Source organism: Triturus cristatus, chromosome 1_1, assembly GCF_964204655.1.
Source record: "Triturus cristatus chromosome 1_1, aTriCri1.1, whole genome shotgun sequence".
NCBI lineage: Eukaryota > Metazoa > Chordata > Amphibia > Caudata > Salamandridae > Triturus > Triturus cristatus.
The window spans coordinates 1,292,761,558-1,292,788,763 of NC_140579.1; the positions used below are offsets into that span (position 1 = coordinate 1,292,761,558).

At 48.1% G+C, this 27,206-nt stretch overlaps 1 protein-coding gene across 1 annotated transcript in view; it reads right to left on the reverse strand.

Annotated features, from left to right (window-relative positions):
- Nucleotides 1-773: 773 nt before the first annotated feature.
- The window catches only part of LOC146871985 (uncharacterized), a 167,570-nt gene continuing 141,137 nt past the window's right edge, over nucleotides 774-27,206 (reverse strand). Inside the window, exons 5-6 of the mRNA XM_085652901.1 lie at nucleotides 3,388-3,661; nucleotides 774-2,068 (exon numbers count right to left, since the gene is read on the reverse strand). Coding sequence (XP_085509027.1) covers nucleotides 1,443-2,068; nucleotides 3,388-3,661 — 900 coding nt within the window. The 3' untranslated portion in view covers nucleotides 774-1,442. The remainder of the gene's footprint in view (nucleotides 2,069-3,387; nucleotides 3,662-27,206) is intronic.

Sequence of the window (27,206 nt, forward strand, 5' to 3'; positions counted from 1 at the left end):
GCCCAGACACAGGAGGGGTGGGTGCCTATCACTCCCAGCAGTGCCCAGACGCAGGAGGGGTGGGTGCAGAGTCCTCCCAGCAGTGCCCAGACACAGGAGGGGTGGGTGCAGAGTCCTCCCAGCAGTGCCCAGACGCAGGAGGGGTGGGTGCAGAGTCCTCCCAGCAGTGCCTACGGAAAAAAAAGGGTGCAGTACCCACAGATACAATTCCCACAATAGTCAGTCAGATGCTCAAAGACCCTGCAGAACACGTAACATGTGTGCGAGGCTGGGAGTACACACATGCATAGTGTGTAAAAGGGAACATGTCCACATGAAGTAACTACAATATACTCCACACACAAGTACAGTGACCACCAAGGATGCCACAAATGATGCAGGTGGAGACATTGCCCAGCATGCATGGCCAAAGTAGAACGGATCCGTCATACACCAAGGATATGTAGACACAGCTCAGCACAACATTTAGGAAACACCCTGCAGGGAAGATGTCAGGGTCCACAGAGGAAGGGACACACCTTGGGACAATGTCACCATGCAGTAAGAGCATACACGAACAAAGTTATTCCGCAAATACCTTGTGATGGCACACAGATACCAGGGTCCATCCCATGAGCAGCACACCACTACATTTGCCAGACACCTAACACATTATCCCCACCCCAAACATGGAGCAGCACCACCAACAGCAATACCAGAAAAGCAGTAGTGTGCAAAAGAAAAACAAAATGCTTTATTCAGCAGTCAAAATAAATTGGTATAAATGTCCACTATTTACAAGGCCCATGGGCCAGGCCATCAGCAAAGTCCTGGGGGGGTACACATCGGGACGTGTGTCCCCTAACTTGCCTGCACAGTTCACATGTCCATTTCATCCACAGAAGGGGGGGCATCATGTGGGGGGAAGGGCCAGGTACCGCAGGGACTGGAGGGGCAAGGGTAGGTGTTGTGGGTGCAGGGACGGAGGACTCCACCACAGGGGGTGGGGCAGCGTCAAAGGTGGAGGTCAGAATGGCGCTGCACACGGTTGCAAGGTCCCCCAGCGTCTCTCCTGCACCCGAAGGAACCACAGGCCCCAAGGAGGGGGGGGGTTAGAGGGATGGGTCGCAGCGCCACTGGGGGAGGGTGTAGACAGGATGGGGGACACAACCACCCTGACCGGGGACTCCTTTGACCGCTTGCGGGGTGGTGTCACTTTGGGGCTCAGGAACAGAGCGGCCATGAAGGAGTCTTTGGTGGAATCCTGGCCAGGAGAGCTGAGGGGTGTGGATTTGGAGGCAGTGGGTTGGGATGAATGTGGACTCCCACTGTGGCTGCGTGTCTTACGTTTGCCCCCCGACCCAGTGGGTGTGCCTACTTCCCCCTGTGTGTGTGTGAGAGGAGGTGTGCGCTTGGCCTTCCCTGGTGGTGTGGTGCCTGTGTCTGGTGGGGTGAGTGCATGGCTACGTCTGGGTGTGCTTTGGACAGGCATGGGAGTGGGAAGTGTGGATGCTGCAGGGGTAGGGGGGGACGTAGCGCTGCAGGAGACCCACTGCTGCAGTCAGTGTCGAGTCAATGGACCTCAGCAACTGGCGTTGGTCAGACTGCGCAGCTGAGATTCCCTCCATGTATGCCTCCATCTGGGTGAGCACTCGTGTGTGGCCATGGAGGACATTAAGCATCGCAGTCTGACCAACCTGCAACTGGCGCAGGATGTCCACAGACTCGGCATTGGCGGCAGCAGTGGAGACAGGGGCAGGGGGTGCGGTGCCTGGCAAGAAGGAGACACGTGGTGACCTAGCACGGCGGAAAGGGACCAGAGCAAGTGGGAGGCCGTTGATGGGAATCGAGGGGGCGGGTAGAGATCGAGTGCTGCTGTCAGCTGTGGGAGCAGCCTCCGCCCCCTCTGGGAGCTCAGCCTCGGACCCGTCAGCGTCATAGTCGGTGGTGTAACTGGATAGGTCCTCCGCCTCACTCCCCTGGGCCTCCGTGCCACTTGATGTGCCAGACAAGACAGCACTGCTGCCACTGGTGCCTGCTCCTTCCTCACGGTCCGTGCCAGTGTCTCCCTCGGAGTCCCCCGACGATGCTGTGGGCAAGGTGAAGAGACAGGAAATGATCAGACACCTGTATACATATGTCACATGAGTCAAATCGACATAGGTCACAGTGCATAGCCTGAAAAGCAACATGAGTAACATCTACAACACAAGGTACATATGTAGGTCCTGCAACACCCAGCTGGTTGACCCACCATGCCACTGAGAAACAATGGAGAGCATGACCCAACAGCAAATAGGACAGAGGAGCCAGGCTCTGGGGACAATCGTGCACAGCATCTGTACCACACAGCGTTGACAAAAAAGGGATGAGCAGGAACCATGTCTATTAACTTTTTGCACATGCTGCAAAGCCAATACATAAAAACATGCACAACATGACAGGGTCACTGCACCTTGAGTGTATGTCCAGACAAACATCACACACAGGTCAGACCTAGCAGGGGGACTTCAGATTTGGACATGTAGGCCTTGCCCGCACAAAGCACCCCCTACCTGAGACAATGTGATTGTGACAGAGGAAGTACTTACACCTCTTACTCTGGGATAAAAACACATGGCCTGCACGAAATCCTGATTGTACACAAACTACCCCTGGTGCGCCTGTCCACATATATCATTGACAATCAACCATCATCAAATTGTCGTTCCAAGACACACAGGCACTGCCCACTGTGAGTATGCACAAGCAAAATTGGGTCACACTGTACAGTGGACACATGTAGCACAGTTTACGTCAATACAGATGAGGCCAGGGTACAATGCCACAGAGCCCAACCTATGCCGAAGACACAGAAAATGTCCACATAGTTGGATGACACACATGATACCTAGGAAAAGGTGCCCCAGGGCACGGTAGTGGCCACACACCTCCATGGTCCTGGATGGATATGACTGCAACTGAAGCAACCGTCCCTGCACTATGCATTAATCCCACTCATGGACATCATGTCAGAGGGCACAACATTGGACATGCATGCTGGAAGGCAGTACACTTTAAAGACACACTCCTATGTTGGGACTCAGCATCAGTGCCAACTGACATGGACCCCACAATGACTGAACTGGCCAGGGCACAGCCAAGGTACCAAAACCTGTCACACTCCACCCCCACACATGATGCTGCAACCATTGGGCACTTGGATTTACTGCCAGCCTAGATTACCTTGTGCAAGAGTGACTACACACAGACCAGGGAACACATGGCAAGGAGGGGAAGGGAGGAAGAACAGCACCGGTTTACTTTGGGGAACTGGTTATGCACTGCAAATGTAAACCCTGGCAGTGTATCCATGCAACTGCGCACTACCAAAAGCTGGTGACACACAACAAACACACATGTACCTACCCCCTTCCTGCTGCTGCTTCTCCAGTAAGCGCCTATCCAAGTCGGGGAAGACCACCGCCAGCACACGCTTCTGGATGTGGGTCAGACGCCGGCGCCCACGGTTCTTCCGGCTCTCAGGTGAGTCCCCCAGCAGGACCCGTGCAATCCTCCTCGTCCAGCACCGGATATCCTGCCAGCGTTTCCTCACCTGGGCTAGGCGCCGCTTCCGACCTTCCGTATTCCTCACGGCACTGACGGCTTGCTTCCATAGCTCCCCCTTGGCATGGACGCCTACCTGTGAGGATGCAAAAGTGAGAATACTTTAATTCCCCTGAGCAATGACACAGAGACACACATATTAACAAATTGTCTTCTTGGAACAGGCCATGGTATGCAGGCAACTCATTGCACATTTGTCATAGGGACATAATCCACTGTGGAAGGCAAAATGCACTAAGTGGCATTGAAGGTACACAGGTGGCATGAGGGGTGCCACACAATCAATGATCCTGGATCACACTGTGCATCACAAGCTACACAAGGATTATGTGCAACACCTCCCATAGTGATAGGGACCCTACACACGCGTGTAAGGTCCGTATCACTGTGGCGTACGCATACGCCAGCACTCCCATAGTGATAGGGACCCAACACACGCGTGTACGGTCCGTATCACTGTGGCGTACGCGTACGCCAGCACTCCCATAGTGATAGGGACCCTACACACACGTGTACGGTCCGTATCACTGTGGCGTACGCGTACGCCAGCACTCCCATAGTGATAGGGACCCTACACACGCGTGTACGGTCCGTATCACTGTGGCGTACGCGTACGCCAGCACTCCCATAGTGATAGGGACCCTACACACGCGTGTAAGGTCCGTATCACTGTGGCGTACGCATACGCCAGCACTCCCATAGTGATAGGGACCCAACACACGCGTGTAAGGTCCGTATCACTGTGGCGTACGCGTACGCCAGCACTCCCAAAGTGATAGGGACCCAACACACACGTGTACGGTCCGTATCACTGTGGCGTACGCCAGCACTCCCATAGTGATAGGGACCCTACACACACGTGTACGGTCCGTATCACTGTGGCGTACGCCAGCACTCCCATAGTGATAGGGACCCAACACACGCGTGTACGGTCCGTATCACTGTGGCGTACGCGTACGCCAGCACTCCCATAGTGATAGGGACCCTACACACACGTGTACGGTCCGTATCACTGTGGCGTACGCGTACGCCAGCACTCCCATAGTGATAGGGACCCTACACACGCGTGTACGGTCCGTATCACTGTGGCGTACGCGTACGCCAGCACTCCCATAGTGATAGGGACCCTACACACGCGTGTACGGTCCGTATCACTGTGGCGTACGCCAGCACTCCCATAGTGATAGGGACCCTACACACGCGTGTAAGGTCCGTATCACTGTGGCGTACGCATACGCCAGCACTCCCATAGTGATAGGGACCCTACACACGCGTGTACGGTCCGTATATCTGTGGCGTACGCATACGCCAGCACTCCCATAGTGATAGGGACCCTACACACGCATGTACGATCCGTATCACTGTGGCGTACGCATTCGCCAGCACTCCCATAGTGATAGGGACCCTACACATGCCCTCAGAGCGTATGTACGGTGCGTTTCACACCTGACAGTGGTGACAGGCAGCACACAGGAAGGAATTGAGCTGTCATACCTGGCCAAGGCTGGACATCAAGGCATTGTCTGTGCAGTACTACATGTGTCGGGCACAGGTGGGTCAGGCTGTGATGTGGCACCATACTCCTGAGGTGTGAAGCTAATTGAAGTATGATGAGCCGTGTACACATGTCACGTGTGATGGTGCCCTATGTGCCACACATCCCCTTCACTCCTTTGACATGTGTGCATGTAGTACAGACTTGGTGGGCCATGCGTCACTGGCATGGCACAGTCACCGACACCCGCAAATGTCCCCTGATGCCAGGTACACGGAATGTTACCCCTGACAAGTGAATGCCCGCATTGCACGCTGTAGCTATGTCATGTGTGTGTCATGTGTTCCCATAGGTTTGCTGTAGGTGTTTGGTCAAATGCATCTGCAGTTGCTGCAACCAACATGTGTCTGTGTGTAGATGGGCATGGCACACTGTTACGCCCACCAGCACACATGTGTAATCCGACGCAAGGTGTGTATGTATGCATCGACACGGAGTTTCAAAACAAGGACATAGCTGCATACTCTCAATGTATGTGTGATCAGTCGTGACATGTAATCCTTCATGGCAAGGTGTGTGGTCTGTCCTTATTCTATGACATGTGACCTGTGCCTCTAGTGTTCCGCAACCTGTCTGTACAATAAACATCCTTCTTCTGCACATATTTGGATGTCTGTAACTCCTGTAATGCGCCTGCCTGCTCACTTACACTAGCCCACAGCTAGTTTCATGGCATGGCATATTGAGGTTGAGAATCAACGTTTGTAGCTGGCTCTTGGTAGGAGTGTCACATGCCTGGCATACGTGTCCAGGACATATTGCACAGACCTGACTCTGTATGTAGCATATGTGTATTGCCTGTTAAGCATGTGCTCAGTACATTGACATTGGTGGTGTACTGTACTCACTCTTCGTTGTCCCTTCTAATTCACTGCAGGGCTCCGCCTCTCCCTCGAGCAATTCCGGACTTGGCTGACCTGAGGGAACATGACTGTATACGCCGCTACCGTTTCCCCCAACGTTTGATTGAGGACTTGACGACACGCCTGGCACCACACCTCCAACCGCTACACAGGTATCCTACTGCACTGACACCCAAGATGAAGGTGATGGCAGCCCTACATTTCTTTGCCACGGGTACCTTTCAACATACCATTGCCCATGTCGGTGGCATGTCCCAAACCATGTTCAGCATGATTTTTTAGAGGCCATGTTGGATCACCTGGATGAGTTCATAAAATTCCCAACTCCTGAGCAGTTGACAGGTGTCAAGCGTGAGTTCTATGCCCTGGGAGGGATGCCCCATGTCATTGGGTCCATAGATGGAACACATGTGGCTTTGGTACCACCACAGGCACACGAGGTAGCGTATAGGAACCGCAAGCATTACCACTCCATTAATGCCCTTGTGGTGTGTCTTGCCAACATGGTGATTTCACATGTCTGTGCTCGTTTTCCAGGATCAGCACACGATGCCTACATCATGAGGCGTAGCAGGGTGCCTGAAATGATGCTGCAGCTGCGCAACGAACGAGCATGTATTGTTGGTGGGTATACTCTGGCAGTCCTGTATTTAACGTCATCTTCCTGTCTTACTGCTTCTCCTGACCCACTCTTGTCCATGTAGGGGACGCTGGCTATCCCAACATGCCATGGCTGATCACGCCTCTCCGCAACCCCAGCACGGCTGCCGATCACCGCTACATGGGCGGACCAGGCGAGTGATAGAGAGGACGTTTGGCCTCCTGAAGAGCCGATTCCGTTGCCTCCACAAGACCGGTGGCGCACTCCCATATGCACCGGTGAAGGTCTGCAAGATATTCCTTGAGTGCTGCATGCTGCACAACATGGCAGTGGAGAAAGCTGTGCCACTCATCCTGGATCCAGATGAGCAGGACCATCCACCCGTGGAGGATGAAGGGCTTGGTCACGAGGCAAGTAATGTGGAGGAGGAGGAGGCGGTAGAGGACATGCGGAGTCGGCTCATACGCAAATTCTTTGCTTAGTGGTGAGTTCCAGTGTCTGAGTGTGCACGCATTGGGCCGTGTGTGGCAAGTGTTGCAATGTGTGTGTCCATCTGCATGTCTGCCAAGTGAGTCAGAGGTGTGTTTGGATGTGTCACTCGAGTGATGGTGCAATAGAAGAATGTTTTTCCAGAGTCATCATTGTCACCTAGCATGTTGACAACCTTATACGTGTCGAGTACATGCACATGCATGCGGATGTGCTTCTTTTGGCTGACTTCTGGTGTGTCTCCCATCCACAGGTACTTGCGCATGCTGTCTGCTGGTGGCATTGTTGTGCTCCTGCTATTCCTCATGAACACAGCAACATGTGCTGAATCAGCGTTACATGCACGGACAAGTTCGAAAATCTCCTTCGGGTAAGGGATGCAGCACGGCTTTTTGGGAGTGTTGGATACTTTACATACATGTAGAATCACCATGGGGCACATGACATGGAGCTGAATTCACCTGAATTGATGGTCAGACTTGGTGACAGTCATCTGTAATGGGATTGTGATGGAGCCATCAATGTGTGTAACACTGCCCTCGGAAACATACGGGTTGAACCGGTTTGACATGGTGTGTGAATTCCCCATTAGGGGCTCAATGGTGTATAGCAGCCTCTCCGTGAGCAGCAGGGGGTGTTTAGCTGTAACCCGTCACTTGTGTGCCAGTGCCATGGATTTCCAGCATCTGTGGTGGTAAGGGGGGCGCCAGTGTTGGTCCCACGTGTTCATCCACATGACCTGTGTATGTGTTGACAGAGTTGCATTAGTATTCCGACACACATGAGTATAAAGGTGTCCCTCTGCCTCCAAGGTGCCTCATCTCTGTCAATGGTGGTCTGTTGCCACTGTGCATGCGGCATTTCTGGCATTGTTCTCAGAGATGGCGCATATGTGTCTATGTGTAGAGTAGCAAGATGCAAGCTGTTTGTCAGGGATTAGATTCTGTATTCTGCATGATGTCCATGGCTGTGTAGGTATTGTGGCATGTTAGTCTCCACGACGGCCACTGTGCTGCATGTGAATCTATTGTGTGTGTGTGTGCCATGTTGAACCAGACATTCCTTCCTTGACATACACCTTTTGCATAGTTCCTTCCTGAGATCCTTGTCTTTGTGTGCTACTTGTGGCATTGTTTTCTTGACATGGCGCATGCTGCTGCAGGCCCTGCAGCAAGGGCACCCAGTGTCCACGCAAACAAGCTGGTGTTCATCATGGATTGCTTGCTGACATGTGCTATGCTGATCAGCAGCATCTGTGCCTCATGCGGCAGCACACTCTGCATTATGCACAAGATCCCCAGTTCCATCAACCTCAAGGCAAGAGGGAGACCCTCCCCCAGGTCAACTATGACATCCGTGTCTAATCCTACCCTGCACTCTACGGACATGTGCGTTAGAAATCCCATGATACTTGTCCACATCCAGGGTGCATCTGCACAGCTCTGCTACTACATCCGGCGACCAGGCCACATCAACGTCCAACAGAGATGGGGGAGTGGATCACTGCCAGCTGCAGGATGACCTTCTCAATCCACGCACACACTCAGGATGCAGCCCACAACCACAACACAACCTTGTGGCACTGTGATCCAACACCCAATTGTGCCATCTCCATGCATCCAACCTTGGCTGGCCCACCATTCTCCACATCCACCTGACTCAAGCATGCAGGACATGGTTCTGCCACGTGTCTACACATACCTGGGACTCCCACCCCAGGACACTCCACATGATCCCTGACCTCTGCGCATGACTGTTGCTCTTCTAAATAGGTCTGTAGGCACAGTTGTGCGGGCACCCCCTCAGCTGGTTGGGCCCATCACGGGTGAGTATGGTGCTCCATGTCTGTCTTGGATGGTACATTGTGACCCATGTGTGTCCTGTGCCAGACTCAGACCCCAGGGTATGGATGTTTGGAGTTACTTCTGAAATCAGGCATGGTTTGACTTTACAACACACACATGTAGTGGAATAATGCAAACTGACGGCATCATCTTGTGATTGTGATGATTTTTATTAGTGCTGGGGTACGTGTTTGGGGGGGTGACAAGAGGTGCTTGGCGGGAGTGTAGAATCCAAAGTTCACAGGTGGAGTTGGTATCCTGCCATTGAAAGTCATCATAGTCTGTGCCACAGTCTTTGTCAACATTGGTCAGACAGTGACCAGCAAGGCCATGTGGCAGAGAATATCAGTTGCTGCTGTGCTGCTGTTGGGCCAGAGGGCCAGGTGCCAGGCCAGGTGACCTGGGAGATGGTGATGTTCCGCTGACTCTCATGGTCTTTTGCGTGGATGACCCACCTTCCTGCGGGGACCCTCAGAAGCAGGCCTTGACGATGCTAGGGACGCTCCGTCAGATGACTCCTCCTCCTCCTCCCTCCCTGTTTCTGGTGCTGGTCTACGCCTGGTTGCACAGGGTGGGTTTTGTAGGCTTTGGGCGATCTGACGGAATGATTGGCTCACGTCCCTGTGCACCGCCAGGAGCTCAGCCAGTCTTGCCTCCATCCGTCCATGGTGTTGTAGATGACTGGCATGATGCTCGACCTGCAGGGTCTTCATCTCATTGAGGGTCTCCACTACCTGGTCGATGCCTCTGGAGTCACGCCGGTATGCGTCCAGGATGTTGTGGACGTGTGACATTACCGGTTGCTGAGCCAACTGGTCAGGTTCACGCCTCCGCCGTCCTCCACTCCCACCACCCCTGCCCACTTGCGCCTGGCCTGCCGTTGTGGGCACATCGGGTCTCCGGGACCCCTGAGGGATGGCATTTGCGGTGTCGCCTGCCTCCTCCTGGGTGCCCGGAGCACCTTGTCCCTCCTGGACAGACTGGCTGTGTTGTTGTGTGCGGGCAGGGCTCCTGGGTGTCTCCTGGGATGTGGCAGGAATGGGGGTGGTGGTTGGCACAGTTGTACCTGACGCAGGTGCTGCAGGTGGTTGGACACCAGAGGGGCCAGGTTGGTCTGGGTCATCCACGGAGTGGTGAGAGTCGTCGCTGCCGGTGGGGTCCTCTTCACGCAGAGCCTGGTCCTGTGAGTCTTCCCCCCCAGTGTTGGGGGGAGATCGACGACGTTGACCTGTGTGTGAGAGAGACAGTGTTAATTGTGTTACATGCGACATCCATGTTCATTCATTTTTGATTAGGCACAGTTCCTCTGGGTGGTTGGATTTGGCGAGCATTCCTCTCACAGTGCACTTGTGCATGGGTATGTCCCTTGGCCACAGCTTTCGACACTTTACCTATGTGTGACACAATCTTAGTTGATGCATCTTTTGTGAACGCAGTCAGCAGTGTAGTGAGCGGGCGTATAAAGCCATGCAGAGCCGCCTTACGTGTTGCACTGTACGTGGCCAAATGGTGTTTTTTCCATGCTATTTGAGAATGCAGGTAGGTAACTTAACAATTTGTGACAGGGTTCTGACAAACACAGTGGGTGGGTATACTGGGTGTAAGGTTCTGTTTGTGCCTGCAGCACGGATGTACTCGTGCACAGATTGACACATGGCCCAGTGTTTATCAAAGGTTGAAGGGGGGGGGTCACGCAGTGCCAAACCTTGTCTACATGCACACAGTCCACCTGCTGACGAGCGGACATGGCCACACCACCCAAGGGTGATTTGGTCTCCCTCTGTCTCCCTTTCTCCCTCCCTCTGTCAGCCTCCTCCCTCTGTCCGTCTCCCTCTGTCTCCCTTTCTCCCTCCCTCTGTCAGCCTCCTCCCTCTGTCCGTCTCCCTTACTCCCTCCCTCTGTCAGCCTCCTCCCTCTGTCCGTCTCCCTTTCTCCCTCCCTCCCTCTGTCAGCCTCCTCCCTCTGTCTCCCTTTCTCCCTCCCTCTGTCAGCCTCCTCCCTCTGTCCGTCTCCCTTTCTCCCTCCCTCTTTCAGCCTCCTCCCTCTGTCCGTCTCCCTTTCTCCCTCCCTCTGTCAGCCTCCTCCCTCTGTCCGTCTCCCTCTGTCTCCCTTTCTCCCTCCCTCTGTCAGCCTCCTCCCTCTGTCCGTCTCCCTTTCTCCCTCCCTCTGTCAGCCTCCTCCCTCTGTCCGTCTCCCTTTCTCCCTCCCTCTGTCAGCCTCCTCCCTCTGTCCGTCTCCCTCTGTCTCCCTTTCTCCCTCCCTCTGTCAGCCTCCTCCCTCTGTCCGTCTCCCTTTCTCCCTCCCTCTGTCAGCCTCCTCCCTCTGTCCGTCTCCCTCTGTCTCCCTTTCTCCCTCCCTCTGTCAGCCTCCTCCCTCTGTCCGTCTCCCTTTCTCCCTCCCTCTGTCAGCCTCCTCCCTCTGTCCGTCTCCCTTTCTCCCTCCCTCTGTCAGCCTCCTCCCTCCTTCTGCCTGTCTCCATGTGTCCACCTCTGTCTCTATCCCTCTCTCTGCCCCTCTCCCTCCCTCTGTGTGTCACCCTCTGTCACCTCAGCCCAGCTTCCTGGGCACACACAGTTTGCAGGTCTTTCAAAGGCCATTGGCTTGTTCATGTGGGTTTGTTTCTTCTCTGCCGGCACCCATTGGGCGGAGTGTCTGAGTCTGCGCTGCTGCTGTGGCGGTGTGTGCTGACACTCTTTCAGTGTGATGCGTCTTCATTAGCTGCTGTTATGTGCAAATTGTGCCTTCATACCCATGTCGTCCTGCAACGCGGCCACCATTAGCAGGCAAAACAGTACTGTGTGGGGACACACTGTTTGTATGGCTGTGCCCTAAGCCATATGGGCTGAGGGTATTGTTGTGTGCTTCAGAGTTGCTCTATGTTAGTTTTGAGGCCCACCCTCCCGGCATCGGGGACATCCTGTCTTGTGTTGGTGTTTTGTGTGGCCTGTGACTTGGCATGGCCTTGCTTGGGGCATGGGGCATGGAGGCGCTAGTGGCATGTGTGTGTTTTTGGAGTGTGGTTGTGTACGGTGCAGGCTTTGGGGGGGGTTGCGTGCATGATTGGTATTTGGGTTGTATATGGCGTTCCCCCATGTGAGGTGAGTTGTTTGTGTACTCACCAGGCTCTCGGACTCCTTCTAGTCCGTCTACTCCCACCGGCGGCAGCGTGGCCATCACCTTCTCCTCCCAGGGATGGTAGTGTACCGGTCTGCGGGACGGACCTCCTCCAGTGATGTTGGCCTGGTTGTGGTCGTCCGTCATTTTGCGGCGGACCGTCCTCCGCAGATCGTACCACCTGGCTTGGCACTCATGCCTGGTCCTTCTGGTGGCCCCAACAGCATTCACGGAATGGACTATCCTCTCCCACATGGCAGATTTTTCGGATATGCTGGTCCGTCTGACCAATGTTCCAAAGAGCTGTGGCTCGACTCTGACGATTTCGTCGACAAGCACCTCCAGCTCCTCCTTTGTGAACTTTGGATTCTTGTTAGTGGGCATGGTGTGGGGTGTGGGTGTGGATGGTTGTGGGGGTGTGGGTGTGGATGGTTGTGGGTGTGTGAGTGTGGTTGTGCAGGTGTGTGTGTGTGAATGTGATGAGGTTGTGTTTGTGATGGTTGTGTGAAGGAGTGCAAGTGTAAGGTGTATTGATGTATGTAGTATGGTGCAGTGCGTTGTCTCTGTGGTCTGGCAGTAGGGGATCTGTTGCAAAGGATCATGGTTTGTGTGTGCTGGGCCTTTTTATTGGTCCATTTGTGGGTGTGGCTGTGTTTGAGCTTTGGGTGGGTGTGTTATAAGGAGTGGTAGTGGTTTGGGACTCTGTTTATCTGTTTGTCAGTTGCAGGTCAGTGTATAGGATGTATTTGGCCTTGTTGGATATGTTTTGTGGTGTTTTGTGCCTCGAATTGACTCTCCTTGTGTTTTTTTGGTTTGTCCTGGTTCATACGAGTGTTTTTTGCGTCTGTACGGTGCATACATGGGCCATGTTGTTGTACAGTGCTGTCCTTTGCTATGGCTTAGTACGACTCGTACATGCGCGATGTTGGGTGAGGGTGCTGGTGTGTGGGCCTGGGGTAGGGTGCGTACGAACACGGGCAGGGTGTTGGTCCGCACCGTCCATCGGTGGTGGTGTTTCGCACCGTACATATAGGGGGGGCTGGGTGTAGGGTCCGTACATACACTGGTGGGGTGTGGGTACGGTCCGTACATACACGGGTGGGGGTACGGTCTGTACATACACGGGTGGGGGTACGCTCCATACATACAATGGTGGGGTGTGGGTACGGTCCATACATACACGGGTGGGGGTACGGTCCGTACATACACGGGTGGGGGTACGCTCCATACATACACTGGTGGGGTGTGGGTACGGTCCGTACATACACGGGTGGGGGTACACTCCATTCATACACGGATGGGGAGTTGGTACGCTCCATGCATACACGGGTGGGGGTACGGTCCGTACATAGACGGGTGGGGGTACGGTCCATACATACACTGGTGGGGTAGGGGTACGGTCCGTACATACACTGGTGGGGTAGGGGTACGGTCCGTACATACACGGGTGGGGGTACGGTCCATACATACACTGGTGGGGTGGGGGTACGGTCCGTACATACACGGGTGGGGGTACGGTCCGTACATACACAGGTGGGGAGTTGGTACGCTCCATGCATACACGGGTGGGGGTACAGTCCGTACATACACTGGTGGGGTAGGGGTCTGGTCTGTACATACACGGGTGGGGGTACGGTCCGTACATACACGGGTGGGGTGGGGGTATGGTCCGTACATACACGGGTGGGGGTACGGTCCGTACATACACGGGTGGGGAGTTGGTACGCTCCATGCATACACGGGTGGGGGTACGGTCCGTACATACATGGGTGGGGGTACGGTCCGTACATACACGGGTGGGGGTACGGTCTGTACATACACGGGTGGGGTAAAGTCCGTACATACACTGGTGGGGTGGGGATACGGTCCGTACATACACGGGTGGGGGTACGGTCTGTACATACACGGGTGGGCAGTTGGTACGCTCCATGCATACACGGGTGTGGGTACGGTCCGTACATACATGGGTGGGGAGTTGGTACGCTCCATGCATACATGGGTGGGGGTACGCTCCATGCATACACTGGTGGGGGTTCGGCGCGTACATCCGCGGCCGGGGGGCGTTTTGCGCGTACATGCGGGGTCTGTGGTGGGGTGTTCGGCGCATATGCGGGCACATGTCTCCATGGTTGCTATGGGAGTTCGGTCCGTACGGTGTTTTTTCCATACAGTTGTGAAATCGAAAGAACGGGAGTGATCGTACTTGCGCGGTCGGACTTCATTTTTCCGATTCGTACGATAAATCGTCCGGGGATGTGTCGGACACAATTTCCGACCCGAGGACGTGTGGGGAAATTTTCCCGATGTGATTCGTATGGAGTGTTTCCCATGCGAATCGTACTTGGCAGTTTGTACGCTACTTGTACGATTCCTACGGAAAAAAATCCGGATACAATTCGGACGGGGGAATTTTTTCCAGGATCGGAATCGGCCCCATAATAGGCATGTGTACCCTTTTTCCAAACCGCCATAATCTGGATGAGGAAATGGCAATACACCTTCAAAATGAATGATAATCGGTAATTATGTTTTTAATAAGTGTAATACTGAAATTAATTCAATATGTCTAATGTAAATATATTTTCTCCTACAGGAGGAAAAGGAAGGGAAAATGTCGCTGACCTATGCCAACGAGATCCCTACCCTTTTGCTTCAGACCATCTGACGATTATGTGTGACATTTAAGATAAGATTTTAATTTTGACATATGTTCGATATAATTATGTACACACGATGGGGTGAGATACGGGGGTAAACGAGATGCCATTCATCTAGTATCAGTTTATAGGACATAATGAGATGTTCATGGACTTTCCATATTTGCATACAATTGTCGTTATCATCACCACTAACAAGGGTAATATCAGGAGTAAGAAAAGTTGATAAACTTTTTTTGAACTATGCAACGTGACCATAACGATGTAGCAGAACGGAATGCACTATTAGGTGCTCAATGCAGTAATGGCGGATTATAGAATAGACGTACTGCACTACATAGACCAGAATTCCTCTGAAAAAGTTCCCGATTGACAATTACAGAGCGATGTCATATAAAAATTAATGTACCTAAATGTAAGGCACTGGCACATTTTCAGATGCAATGATGTCGGGAACATGATATCTGGGTAATACCACGTAAATGTGGATTCTTTTCAAATGGGAGACAGGTTTGTTATTTTTCTGTTCGGTAATTTACAAATATTTTATAAGTGTGATGATACCGATTACTTAAACAATACATGTAATAATTATTTTGTGAAGCGATGTACAGATGACAAAACGGGCAACAATTGCATGTGCAAAGATGGCGCCCGTAATGCATTAAGCGAGATAGGAAATTGAAAGTCCTTTGTTCATTTTCATGATTCGAAAAAGTATGTAATGGCATCTTTATGTTTACGAACGCTGTGTGAACAAGCCGCTACGGTGGCGAAACGCGTCACGGCGGGTTTATGACTGAAATAAACCCCCAAATTTATTTGAAATGAGGTCCGGTGTTTTTGCGTCAGATACTTCGTTTTTTGAACCTATTGATTACCGGTTCTGCTCCGCCGGTCTCGCGCCACCCCTTAAGGATTGAGGGCACGTACAGGAGGATCTTGGATTGATATATATATATTAGTAAAATTGTCTTTTTTAAAATATAGTTTGCAATTTTTTATGTGTAATTGAATCTTTAAAAGGTAATTAGATGGCTCTGGTGGCTCAGTGGACTAATGTGTCCTCTACAGGGCCCTGTGTTCAATCTAATGGTCATAGGTTTAAATCCTGGTGGGTCCACTCAGCCTTTCAACCATCTGAGGTCCATAAAATGTAATGGTTGGGTAGTAATAAACATCTGTTAGCGCCAAAGTGCCTAAGAGTTAATGAGCGATCTACACATACCTATGTTAAGTAGTTTATAATTTAGTAGCCGGATATTGGGTTTTTAGGGGAATATGGAGGGAAGTTAATTACATTTTAACTAATTGCTTTTTAATGCTAAGTAATGTAAGGTAAAATCAATATATAAATGGTTAGTATGTAGTGTTTTAATTGTTTAATTGTTCTTTAATTTATTTGGGTTTAATTTCAGATTTTTAATTTGTATAGTATAATTAGTAACAGCTAATTTAGCAGCATGTTCAGTTTGTAGGAGAATAGGGTGAGAAATGATTTCATTGAATATTTAAAATGATTAAATAGTTTTATTTAGACTATGCAAGAAATAATTAGTAATATATATCAGCAAGTGTATATTATATTCATTATTTTTATATGTTTCATTTATTTTACTTTTATTATTGTTTTATTTATATTTTAATTTATCTTCTTGGTGTTTGTAGCTTTTTTCAGTGGTAGCGAGAGAAGTGAATTCTACGTATGTTTATTTAAATATTTCATTTAATTATATGTTTATTTTGTATATTTATAATAAATTGTGCATTTTATTTAAATTTGTACAATATAAACTTTCTAGTTTAACTAAGGTTAATCATTTTATGTTTTTAGGTATTTAAATATTTTTTTAATAACTGTATTGGAATGGTATATGTAACCTATCTGATCAGGCAACTCTACTACAACTTCGACACCCAAGACTCTGCCACTCAGAAGCTGTCCACCGACCTGACAGACCTCAAGAACTTCAGACCAACCTTCCTCCTCCTCTTCCCAACCAAGGTCATCGAGAAGGTCAAACACACCCAAGTCTCCGAGTTCATCAAGGAGAACCACATCCTGGAAACCTCCCAGTCCGGCTTCGGAAGTAACCACAGCACTAAAGAAACGCTCTCCTCGCCGCCACCCATGACATCCGCTCCCTCCTCGACCTGGGCGAAACTGCAGCCCTCATCCTCCTGGATACCTCAGCCGCTTTTGACTCCATCTCCCACTGCACCCTAATCATGAAATTCACGACTCCGGCATCTGCAACAAGGCACTGGACTAAATCCACTCTTTCCTTACCGGCCAAACAGCGTGTCAGACTACCCCTGTTCCTCTCAGAATCTACATAGATTAGCTGCAGTGTCCCAGGGCTCCTCTCTGAGTCCCACCCTCTTCAACGTCTACATGGCCCCCTTCCCAGCCAGTGTCAGAAGCCACGGACTCAACATAGTCTCCAACGCAGATAACACCAAGCTGCTCCCCTTCCTCACCAACGATCCCACAGCCACCAGATTTAACTTTCACAGCGGAATGGAGGCCGTTGCTACCTGGATGAAAGAAAGCTGCCTCAAACTCAACTCGGACAAGACCGAAGTACTCAACCTGGGACCCACCTCATCAGCCTGGGATGACTCCTGGTGGCCAGCGGCACTAGGAACCCCTGCTACCCCCACGGGCCACGCACGCAACCTCAGCTTCATACTGGACTCTTCGCTCACAATGAACCACCAAATCAGCGCAGTATCCTCATCCTGCTTCCACACGCTCCGCCTGCTTCGAAGGACATTCAGATGGATCCCCACAGAATCCAGAATGATGGTCACCCACACACTCATAACCAGCAGACTTGACTACGACAATGCACTCTACGGTGGCATGTATGGGTTTTTGGGTGGCAAGGAAGTTTTTTAGGGTGGGTATTGGTGTTAGAGTGGCAAGGGAATTTTTAGGGTGAGAATGGGGTTTGAATGGTTAGGGATATTTTAGGGTTTAGGGTAGATATTAGTTTTTGGGTGGCGGTTGAATTTTTAGGGTTTAGGATGGGTGTAGGTCTTTGAGGGGTAAGGGATTTTTTAGGGTGGGTGTGGGTCTTATGGGCGGCAAGGTAATTTTTATCTTTTAAGATGGGAATGGGATTTTTGGTGGCAAGGGATTTTGTAGGATTTAGAGTGAGTATCGGGTTGGGGTGGGAAGGGAATTTTTAAGGTTTTGAATGGTGGGGGTTTTTGTGGAGTGAGGGCAATTTTAGGGTTAAGGGTGGTTATGGGGTTTTGGGTTGTGAGTTTTGTCTTAGGGTTTAGGGTGGGTATGGGTTTTTGGGTGGCAAGGGAATTACTAGGGTTTAGGTTGGGTATGGGTTTTTGATGGGAAGGTATCTTTTAGGGTGGATGAGGGTTTTGGGTGGCAAGTGATTTTTTAGAGTTTAGGGTTGATATGGGTGTTGGGATGTAGGGAATGATATAGGTTTTAGGGTGGGTATGGGTTTTTGGGCAATAATGATTTTATTAGGGTTTAGCATTTGCATGGCAAGAGAATTTTATAGGGATTCGGGTGGGTATGGGTTTTTGAGTCGTAAGGGATTTTTTAGGGTTTAGGGTGGGTATGGGTTTTTGGGTGGCAAGGGAATTCTTAGGGATTTGGGTGGGTAAGGGGTTTTAGGTGGCAAGGGAATTTTTAGGGTGATTATAGGTTTTTGGGTGGTAATGAATCTTTCAAGGTTTAGTGTTTGTGTGGGTTTTGGGTGGCAAATAATTTTTTGGGTCGGTATGGGTTTCTGAGGGCAAGGGAATTTTTAGGGTTTAGGGTGGGTATACGTTTTTGGGTGGCAATTGAATTTACAGGGTTTAGGGTGGGTATAGGTTTTTGAGTTGGAAGGGATTTGTTAGGGTTTTTATGAGTTTTTGGGTGGCAAAGGAAATTCCAGGTTTTAGGGTGGGTATGGGTTTTTAGGTGGCAAGGGAATTTTTAGGGTTTAAGGCGGGTGTAGGTTTTTGGGTGGCAATGGAATTTCTAGGGTTTAGGGTGGGTATGGGTTTTTGGTGGCAAGGTATTTTTTAGGGTTTTGTGTGAATATAGGTTTTTAGGTGATAGGAGCTTTTTAGGGTTTGGGTGGCACATTAATTTTTAGTTAGGGTGGGTATGGGTTTTATGGGTGGAAAGGGAATTTTCATCATTTAAGAAGGGTGTAGGATTTTTGGTGGCAAGCAATTTTGTAGGATTTATGGTGGGTATGGGTTTTTGGGTGTCAAGGGAATTAAGGTTTTGGGTGGGTGTGGGTTTTTGTGGGGCAAGGGAAATGTTATGGTTTAGGGTGGGTATGGGATTTTGGGGGTTAAGAATTTTTTAGGGGTTAGGGTAGTTATGGGTTTTTGGCTGTGAGGTTTTTTTTAGGTTTTAGGGTGGTTGTGGGTCTTGGTTGACAAGGGTTTAGGCTGGGTATTGGTTTTTGGGTGGTAATGAATGTTTAGGGCTTAGTGTTTGTATGGGTTTTTGGGTGTCAAGGACATTTCTAGGGTTGGTTTGGTTTTAGAGGGGCAAGGGAATTTTTAAGGTTTAGGGTGAGTATGGGTTTTTGAATGGTTAGAGATATTTTAGGGTTGGTATTAGTTTTTGGGTGGCAGTTGCATTTTTAGGGTTTAGGATGGGTGTAGGTTTTTGAGGGGTAAGGGATTTTTTTAGGGTTGGTGTGGGTTTTATGGTGGGCAAGGGAATTTTTATCTTTTAAGATGGGTATGGGATTTTTGGTGGCAAGGGATTCTGTCAAATTTACGGTGGTTATGGGGTTATGGGTGGCAGGGGAATATTTAAGGTTTTGGATGGGTATGGGTTTTTGTGGGGCACGGTAAATTTTATGGTGGGTATGGGTTTTTGGGTGATAAGGAATTTTTAGTGTATAGAATGGTTATGGGTTTTTGGGTGGTAATTTACATCTTAGGATGGATATGGGTTTTTTTGGTGGCAAGTGAATTTTATAGGTTTTTGGGTGGGTCTAGGTTTTGAGTGGCAAGGGAGTCTTCAGGGTTTAAGGTGGGAATGGGTTGTTAGCCGATTATGATTTAAATAGGTTTTAGCATTTGTATGGCAAGAGAAGTTTATAGGGTTTCGGTGGGTATGGGTTTTTGGGTGGCAAGGGAATTTTTAGGGTTTAGGGTGGGCATAGGTTTAAGGTGGCAAGGGAACCTTTAGGGTTTACGGTTGGTATGGGTTTTTGGGAGGTAATTAATCTTTTAGTGTTTAGTGTTTGTGTGGGTTTTTGAGTGGTAAGGGATTTTTTAGGGATTAGGAAGGGTATCGTTTTTATGGGTGACAAGGGTATTTTTATCGGTTAGGATGGGTGTGGGATTTTAGGCGGGAAGAACTTTTGTATGGTTTACTGTGTGTATGGGTTATTCTGTGGCAAGATAATTTTTAAGTTTTAGGGTGGGTGTGGGTTTTTGGGGGGCAAGGTAATTTTTTATTTTTTATTTACTGAAAAAGATTATGCAATTTTGCACAACCCTTATTTTAACCACATACATGCAATTACACCTGAAACCACAGAGGTCACTCAAGCTCAGCCAAAAGTACCACATTCGGTACAGCAATTGTTAAGGTAACTTGGGGGGGATTAATGTGCCTTTTGCTATAGCTAGCTTGAATGTAACATCAGGTCACAGGTTTAAACACCCCTTTAGAGTCAACTCAGTCTTACATCTTTCTATACTTGATAAATCAGTTGCAATGAGATGCTTAAGAACCTTTAGAACCCACACACAAACTGCACTTGTAGACGTGATCTATAATTTGCTTAATATTTGAAATACTTGTCCTATAGGAGGCAGAGCAAAATGTGGCATTTCACTAGTGCCACTTATCTTAGTTGCCGATGGACCATATTTAGGTTTTTTTTGCGTTTGACATCATCTTGGCACTAGAACCCTACACTACTGATCTTGGACTTTATTAGACTTCTGAAATTTAAAGTGACTCCAAAATTGCAATGCCTACTTGCAATGTAAGATATACTATTTTTCTGGAGGAGACCAATACTATATATAAGAAATGTTGTTTTAGGTTTTGTGGCAAATGTATATTGAGCAAAGTAAAGCACTTTGCCTTGATTTCTTTTATTGGCGTGCTTACTGGTATACCCTAATTATTTACCTTGCAAGATAATATTTACATATAATTTAACTCAACCTCTACCTCAAGAACTGTTCTAGACATTTGAAATATTTTCCCATTTGCAAGAAACTGACTTTTTGGGCTGTGTTCCACAGTCTACTGTGGAATATTCCACGTTATCCCACATACTTTCATCCCGCATACCATCACTCCACATTTTTCACAACGAAAATGCAATTGCTCCACGATACCATTACCCCGCACCCTTTCACTCCTAATATGACTTTACCACACATGCCTTTACAATGCAAATGCATGCGTGGTGAAGTCAAACTGTGTAAAAGTGCTTTACATATATATATATATATATAGATATATATATATATATATTCACTTAAAAAACCATAGGTTTCACACAGGTTATAGTTAGGTGGACATTTCACTCGTAAAAAAACAATGAAATTCCCCCGTTATAGTTAGTTCAGATAACTATGACTCGTGCGCCCGCAATCCACTGCTCATGACGTCACATATTACATCACTCATGACATGGTCAGTGGCATCACTCATGACATCACTGATGACATCATCCTTGTGATAGAGTGGCGGTCGCGCGAGTTATAGTTAACTGAACTAACTATAACGGGGGAATTTCATTGGTTTTTTACGAGTGAAATGTCCACCTAACTATAACCTGTGTGAAACCTATGGTTTTTTTAAGTGAATTTGCAAGGTTTTTTAAATGCTAATTCCTAACTATAACGTGTGTGAAACCTATGGTTTTTTAAGTGAATTTGTACGTTTTTTTAAATGCTATGTTATGTATTTATTAATATATATTTTTATTTAAGGTTTTTCACCGTGCGCGCACCGTGCGCGCGCGGTGCGTTATGCGCACTGTGCGCGCGCGTTGGGCTCACGGTGCGCTGCGCACACCGTGCGCGCACCCCACGATTTAAAAAAAATAAAATAAAATGTTTTTTCCACCCTTGGGGGTCCTTCTGTGACCCCCTGACTAAGGCTAGGGGGTCAGAAACTCTCTTCCCTGCCCCCTTTTCACGTTTTACACCTTTTTTTCACCTTTCCTTATCAATGCGACAGGCAAAATGGCGGCAGACGCTTCCTGATTTCGACCGATTCGAATGTTGACTGACATCAAACAACCAATCAGAATTACGCTCGCACACGTTAGGGTGCGCGCACGGTGCGCGCACGGTGCGCGCATATAGATATGTATATGCTTTTAAATGCAATTTTCTCAGAAAATACTGAACAGATTGACTCCAGATATGCAAAAGGCACTTCCCTGACCTGAGGACTACCCCTTTGCCAAATTTCAAGTAATTCTGTTCAGCCGTTCGGGCTGTACCTTCGACTAAAGGTCCTATGGGAAAATGCATGGGGAAAACGCGTTTTGGGACCCCCCTTTTTTCTCGGCCCCCGCTTGACGAATCACCCCGAGACTTTCAGGGTAGGAGCTGAGCGGAGCGCCCCATTAGTTTTGAAAATTTCGCGAGGATTCTTCAACCGGCGCCAAAGTTATTCAAAATAGAATTTTCAGATTTCGTATGGAAACACGGTCCTAACTATAACTATCTACCGGCGACCGCCAGTAGATAATGTATATATATATATATATATATATATATATATATATCTTCTACTGGCCAGTAGATAGTTATAGTTAGGACCTATTTTCCATAGGAAATCCGCAACATTCTATTCCCAATAAGTCTGGCGCCGGTTGATGAATCCTCGTGAAATTTTCCAAACTTTTGGCCAGCTCCGCTGCTACCCTGAAAGTTTCGCGGTGATCCATCAAGCGGGGGCCGAGAAAAAAGGGGGGTCCCAAAACGCGTTTTCCCCATGCAATTATCCATAGGATCTGTTATCGCAGCTACAGCCCGAACCGCTGAACGGAATGACACCAAATTTGGCAAAGAGGTAGTCCTCAGTTCAGACTCGTGCCTTTTGCATAAATGGTGTGAATTCGTTCAGTAGTTCCTGAGAAAATTAGAGTTAAAAGTACATATATATCTATGGCCGGGGAGGATCCACGCACACTACCCGCACCATAAGCTCACCCTCCTCGAACCGAGCGCGCACCCTCCCGATCGAGCGCTGAATGCTAATTGGCGGTTGAGTGTCTGTCTACATTCGAAACCAGGAACTGTTGGCGGCCATTTTCTGCCTCGGTAGAAGCGAGGCTGAAGAAGCAAGGGGAATAAGTGTGTAAAACATATAAAGGGGGCAGAGTGGAAATACTCTGACCCTCTAGAAGTGCTTAGGGGATCCCAGAAGGACCCCCTGGGGCCCCCCCTTTTTTTTTTTTAAACGGCGAAATGCGCGCAGGGTGCGCGCATCCTAACGCGTTGGGTGCACGGAGTCTCTCGCTTTGGGAGCGCGGATCCAAGGAAAAAAAAATTGAAAAAAGACAAGAAATCATTGGTTGTATGACAACTTTCTACACTGAAAGGTAGGGTGTATATTTCTGTTTTTTAAAGGCATGATTCTTATTGGTTAACAAAAACTGATTGTAAGGAACATTATATATGATAAGCTGATATGTTGAAAAGTCAAGCAAACTTGCTGTCTTGTTTAGCAACATCGTGTGCTGAACTTGTGACCTGTGTGCTCAGTGCAGTGTTCCATGACCTGTTTCTATGGTAACAGGCAGAAGGAAGATTGGGGGAAGGGTTGAAATGTATTTCATTTGGAAAGGGTTGAAATGTTTAACCAATAGAAATGTGTGTTTGCTTTTGAATTTGTGTGAAGGATTGTGATTTGATGTTTACATGTATATGTGTGGAAAATGAAAGGGAAACTTTTCCATTCTTTGTTTTTGCTGAGAGGTGCACAGTGCAGAGATTCTGTAAAAGAAAATCTGGTGTGTGACTGATATACTTCTTAATCTACAAAACAACTTGAAAGGTGAGTTATTTAATTGTGAGGGGATGTATGTAGACTATGTTGATTTTACTCAGACTAATGTATTTCTCCTGGTAAAGTGTAGGGAGTACTTTTTTTTTCTCTACAATCTTATTGACAGTGTGTGTGCATGTAGAAACCATTCTGTGATAAGCATTTGTGTTTTTCATGTGTTTGCAGACAGATAACTGTGCTGTTTTTATATTTTGGTAGAATTAGAAACCAGTCATCATCATCAAAATATCTTTATTCGGATATTGAAACATCCAAGAAAAGAACAATGCATTTACACATTTCATAATACAATAATGTGAACAAATAATCTTAAAATAATTAAAATAAGTCATTTCTGCAGGGTCTGTCCGGGGCCTTAATAATAGGATTACACGAGAAAAAAGGCTGCGAATTCATAGAGTTTTAAAGTGCAGGGTGCTAACATCTATAAAGTACGAGATACCAACACAGTAAAATTATTTAAAATGCATGATCATAGCCAGTTTAAAATAATACTTTAAAAATAAGCTATAACATATTAAAACGTCATAAAACATCCCAAATACACTGTACCATACAATTCATAATTTACATACATTCTCGGTAATGTCTACTGTTGTATGCAGAATGTAAACAAAGTTTAAAAGGGAACTTTTAATCATAGAACCCAACCCTCTGTGTCCAGCATGCAAAATTGCTTACGCCTCACGTCTAGACTTCCTTAGTTTTGCAGCTAATCTTAAAAAGTTCACAGTGCAAAACAAGGTAAGGGGTTCCGAGGAGAGTTTCAGGTATAGGAGTGCTACCCTAACTTGGCTAAATTTATTCACTCTTAGGATGGTTTTTAAGAAAACTGCCCGCGGGTATTCGTATAATGGACAAAAGAATACAAAATGGAGGGTATCCTGCGGAGATCCCAGATCGCAGCCGCATGGACCCTTTGATCCAATATCTCTTGTGAACCCTGCGGGGACAGCTAAGATGTGATGTAAAAGATCCAGTCTGAATCTGGTCATTAAAAATCTATCATTTTTATAATATATCTGCGCCAGGTAAGGTTCTAAACCTGCAACAGATTTCGTTAATATGTGTGATCGCACTGACCCTTTCAGTATTTCACTGTCTTCCCGGGCGCAGGCTAGACGCCTGAGGTATTCTGCTTTTATAACTACTTTTAACTGGGGCGTCAGAGACGTGGGCTCATCAAAACAACTAGCAAAGCCCAGCCACTTCAGCGTATCCTTCACATATTTGAGCCACGGTATCCTATGTCCTTTGTCCCTATTTATACAATCTTTGATTATTTATCTACTTAGACTAGCCTCAGGGTTGGTCCAAATTTTAATCCAACACGTTATTGGTTTAATGCTTAGTCTATCAGTAATGTAAGGGAGCCCTAGCTCCTCGTGAACAATGTGGGCCGGAATACTTTGAGGGACTTGCAGAATCCTTCTAAGAAACTTATTTTCCTCCAATTGTATCATGGAAGTGTTTCTGAATCCCCAAATCTCACTCCCATACATAATTTTGGAGCAACAGATTGCGTTATATAAATTCAATATTTCATTCAGTGACCAGCGGCCTAATCTCGTAGCTCGATTCATAATTGAGCCCATTGTACTCGACTGTTGTTTACATTTTTCTGAGATTAGTGTGTTAAAATTGAGGTGTCTGTCGAAAATTATCCCTAGATAAATAAAGACCTCGACCTTTTCTAGTTTGTGGCCCCCAATTTTAAAAATAAAATTCCTCGTTGGTCTTTTTCCTGCTTCCATAACATATGATTTTGTTAAATTGGGAGATAGGTCTAAATTTGCCATGAACCCACAGAAGCCATCAATAAGAGACTGCAGTCCCCTCCCTGTGCGTGACAGGAGTACTGCGTCGTCCGCGTATAAGAGGACAGGTATGCTTCTGTTGCCCACTCTAGGACAATCTACCCCCAGCTCTCCAAGTGCTTTGTCCAAACCATTTATATATAGCGTGAATAAAAAGGGCGCCAAGATGCAAGCTTGTCTCACACCCCTAGTACATGAGAAATGGTCAGTAAGGTTCCCCTCATTACTGTATCTGACCTGGGCTGTTGTGTTCATGTGTAATGTTTTTAAAATGAATATCAGACCTGGATCGACCCCTAACAGCTCTAAAATCTCCCACAACTTCTCCCCGTTAACCCGGTCAAAAGCTGCTGTCAGGTCCATGAAGGCTAGAAAGACTGTCCCCTCGCCTGCCACGGTGTACTTTGCCACCAAGTTGTATAGATTAAGGCATTGGTCCGAGGTAGAACGGCCCATTCTAAAACCATACTGTGTATCGGTAATGATTTCATTCTCCTCTGCCCAGTCCATTAGGCGGTTTAGGATTACCTTCCCTAGAACCTTTGCTGACACGTCAATTAGTGAGATCGGGCGATAACATTGAGGGTCGCACTTATTGTCCTTTGTAAATAGTGGAACAATGCTAGCAGTTGACCAAGACCTGGGCATTCCCATTTCAACTGCCGTGTTAAAAACTCTCGTGAGTATAGGTGCCCACAGGTCGACCTGGGACAAAAATAGGTCGGGGGGGATCCCATCCGGCCCTGGGGCCTTATTCCGTGTCAGGGCCTGAATTCCAACTTTGATCTCACCCACTGTAAACTGCGACCAAGAGCTTGGTAAAATGCCCACATCTGTAATTTGTCGGGCGATGGAACTGCCATGATTATACAGATTCTTAAAATGAGAGACCCATGCTTCAGGCAGGACATTGCAAGCCACCTTCTCATTATTCGGTGCTTGGAAACTCGGGTCATTAATCACCTTCCAAAATCTCGACATATCTCTCTTCTCAGCTGCCTCCCTCAAATTCTCCCAGGCCTCGTAGTGGATAGTGTGTTTCCTCTTTTTTATGGCCAGTTTGTATTGGGCTCTACATTCCACTATCCTGCTCCTATTCTTGGGTACCGTTTTGAGTGCCCGTTTCAATTCTTTTTGGGCTCTGGAGCATGCTTTGTCGAACCATTTTGGTGAGAGATTAGACATAGGTGATGATTTGGCCCTCAGTAACCTGTCAATGTCCCTTGCCATACTTTCAAAAGCACTTATCAGTTCTTTACCTTCAACTTCCTGGTTTAAGCACTTCCATATCCCACTTTCTGAGGATGCGATGAGTCTTTTATAAAATGCTTCCCCATCTATGTTGGTCCAGCGTATACGCCTGCCCTGGTCAATTGCTTCCAGTGTTCCCCCCCATCATCCTGGGCCTTGCCTGCGTAGATAAATCCAAGACCCTCAGGGACAACACCAAAGGGTTATGGTCACTAAAAATACTGATTTCTATACTAAAATCTATGATCTTACATTTAAAACAATGTGACACAAAGATAAAATCAATAATTGTATCCCTGCCCCTGCCTTTAAAAGAGGGATTAATGGTATTAGAGTTCCTGGGTTTGATTAAGTCCATCGTGGGGGCTAAATCATATGTGCCCAGGATTTTAC